The sequence below is a fragment of the Cynara cardunculus genome, unplaced genomic scaffold (genome assembly GCF_001531365.2).
Source record: "Cynara cardunculus var. scolymus isolate 2C unplaced genomic scaffold, CcrdV1 Un_Scaffold_3901, whole genome shotgun sequence".
NCBI classification, from domain to species: domain Eukaryota; kingdom Viridiplantae; phylum Streptophyta; class Magnoliopsida; order Asterales; family Asteraceae; genus Cynara; species Cynara cardunculus.
Window position 1 is genome coordinate 8,069 of NW_020201668.1, and position 2,403 is coordinate 10,471.

General features: G+C 33.4%; 1 protein-coding gene across 1 annotated transcript; it reads right to left on the reverse strand.

Moving 5' to 3' along the window:
* Positions 1-328: 328 nt before the first annotated feature.
* LOC112503816 (pathogenesis-related genes transcriptional activator PTI6-like) lies at positions 329-1,078 on the reverse strand. Its single transcript, XM_025107809.1, has one exon. It carries the CDS (start codon positions 1,076-1,078, stop codon positions 329-331), a length of 750 nt encoding a protein of 249 aa, XP_024963577.1.
* Positions 1,079-2,403: the final 1,325 nt, after the last annotated feature.

The following is a 2,403-nucleotide window of genomic DNA, read 5'->3' on the forward strand; positions in this document are numbered from 1 at the left end:
AATAGTTATTTTCCAGGGTAACACCAAAACTCTCATGTCTTGTGTTTCAGAGTTAATGTTTAAAGTTTACTTTTAGACCTGAGGAAAAGTCTAGACTTATTTTCCTCCATTAAAATACTCCGTGTAATATACGGGTCAAACCTTTTCGTGACCCATATATATTTTGTAAAAAAACATCATTTACAACTGATTGAAAAACAAAATAAAAATAATCAGTCAAACCAATAAATGTTAATCAAAACTATGCATTAATACGATACTAACAAAATAATACAATAGTACTCAATTAAACAGCTCCAACAACTAACTAAAATAAGTTCCACCCATTTTAGGAAAACCATGAGTCTAAAGTACTATATGAAATATCTTCGAAGTAGTTATCTATTTGTAAAGTTGAGGGAGATCCACGTCCAATATCAGGAACGAAGTTATGAACAATAGGTATTGTACCAAAATCATCAAATTGGTTTGGGTCTATAGACCCGAAATCATGATGCATATTAAAAAATGCAACTTCATCACCAAGTTGTATTGAGTCAAATGATTGGTAATCCAAAGGTGGTGCATCCGTAAGTGGAAGCTTGAACGACTTTAGGTTGGGATGATGGTCGGAAATTGATGTAACATTCTCAAGTGGTGGGTTTTCCAAAACCGTTGGCATAACGAAATTTGTAACAGCACTATCATATGTCCCCAACCACAACCGTTGGTGTGTAGCCGGATCCATAATCTTTGCTGCCCACCTACCCCAACGTCTTTTCCGGACTCCTCGGAACTTCCTAACGTTACCCGCTGGACTTCTCTTCTTCTTCAGAGCTTTTTGTTTCGATTCTAGAGCAAATGGGCTGTTTCTTGTCGTCGTCATCTTCCCATTGACAAGCATCATTGTAGTTTTGCACGATGTTTGTATGTTAATTTCATTAACATACTTCTTCACATGCCACCGTCCAAAATGGTCGTCATCTTCATCTCTTAAAGAATCAGTTGCATAGGGATCGGTCATTGATATCCTTATATGTCTTGGGCATGGTGACTCTTCTTGGTCAGAAAACTTCTCTGACATTGCCGGAACCTCCATTGTTATGATTTTGAAAATAAGGGTGATTGCATTGGACCAGGCATCATTCCTTTCAAACCCTTTTGTAAAAATCAGATAGCTATCAAGGTATTACCGGAGGAGTTACTATGAGTAGATACAATGTTTAATGTTTATATGTCATTCATATCTTTAACTGTGTGCAACTTTCCTTTTTAGTGTACTTTTGAGTAGCTTTGATTTGACAGGGTTTTAGAAAGCGAAGAAAAGAGCTATATAATTTATTAATATGACTTTAAATATATTCATCTTATTTTGGAACAGATTTTACATATCACTTTGTGTTTACGCATAAAAATTTAAAAGAGTTATACTCTGTTCCTTCAAATACCATTCTCAGATGCATCCTCCAAAACCTCTCATCATTCAATTCTTCATAGCCTTTTGCGTACAAACAGTGTTTTGGTGAATCTTGTTTCGATTTGCAATTAGTGATTGTATTATATACATGTTCAGATAGCATTCTTTACTTAAGAGGAAAACCTAAACATAATATAAATGATATATTTAAATTAATTTATAACATTATCACTTAAAATAACCTATGTCTTTACCATGTTATTATAGAAGACCAGAAATAATAGGTTCTTGGAAAACCATGTTGCATATTTCAAATTTCTACATTAACATATTTACAAATCCTGCAAACTATGAAAACCAATGTCATAACAGAGTTTTAAGTTGGAGAAAAGGTATTGGCGTTTTATTCTAAGGCTGACAAATTACTACACGATATAACTCTGCAAAATTTAAAGCCGTGGGTTTGAAACATTTCAACAATCTGCCAAGCCTGATGAATGATAAGCAATTCATGAAAGGTGAGTTTTATACAGTTCTGTAATAACAATATGAAATAAATTTGAGAAAACATTTACAATGTAAATATCACAGTTATATATTAATGGACATACAGACATCGATTAGTAACATTTGTATTGTAGTTCAAACTGAGACATGCTCAAAGTAACATTTTAGAACTGGTTTTAGTGAACTCTATACAATGACACTCAAGAATTACAATTTAAATCCAAATCTGAAGTCTGTTTAGTAGTATTTTGGAGCTGTATTACATGGTTTAAACATTAATGCACATTGTACTTCTATCAAACCACGTACGAAAGTTATTGTATAAGTCTGTAATCAAGCAGGTCAGAGTTAGCTTCCAAGTCTTACATTTAACTTTGACGGGTTCATAGGTTTAATACAAGAACCGTACTGTTGAAATGACTCTGAAGTAAACCCTTTTATACTTCAGAGATATGTCTAGAAAATTCAGAAGCTCCATATGGAACATGTACTGTTGAAAT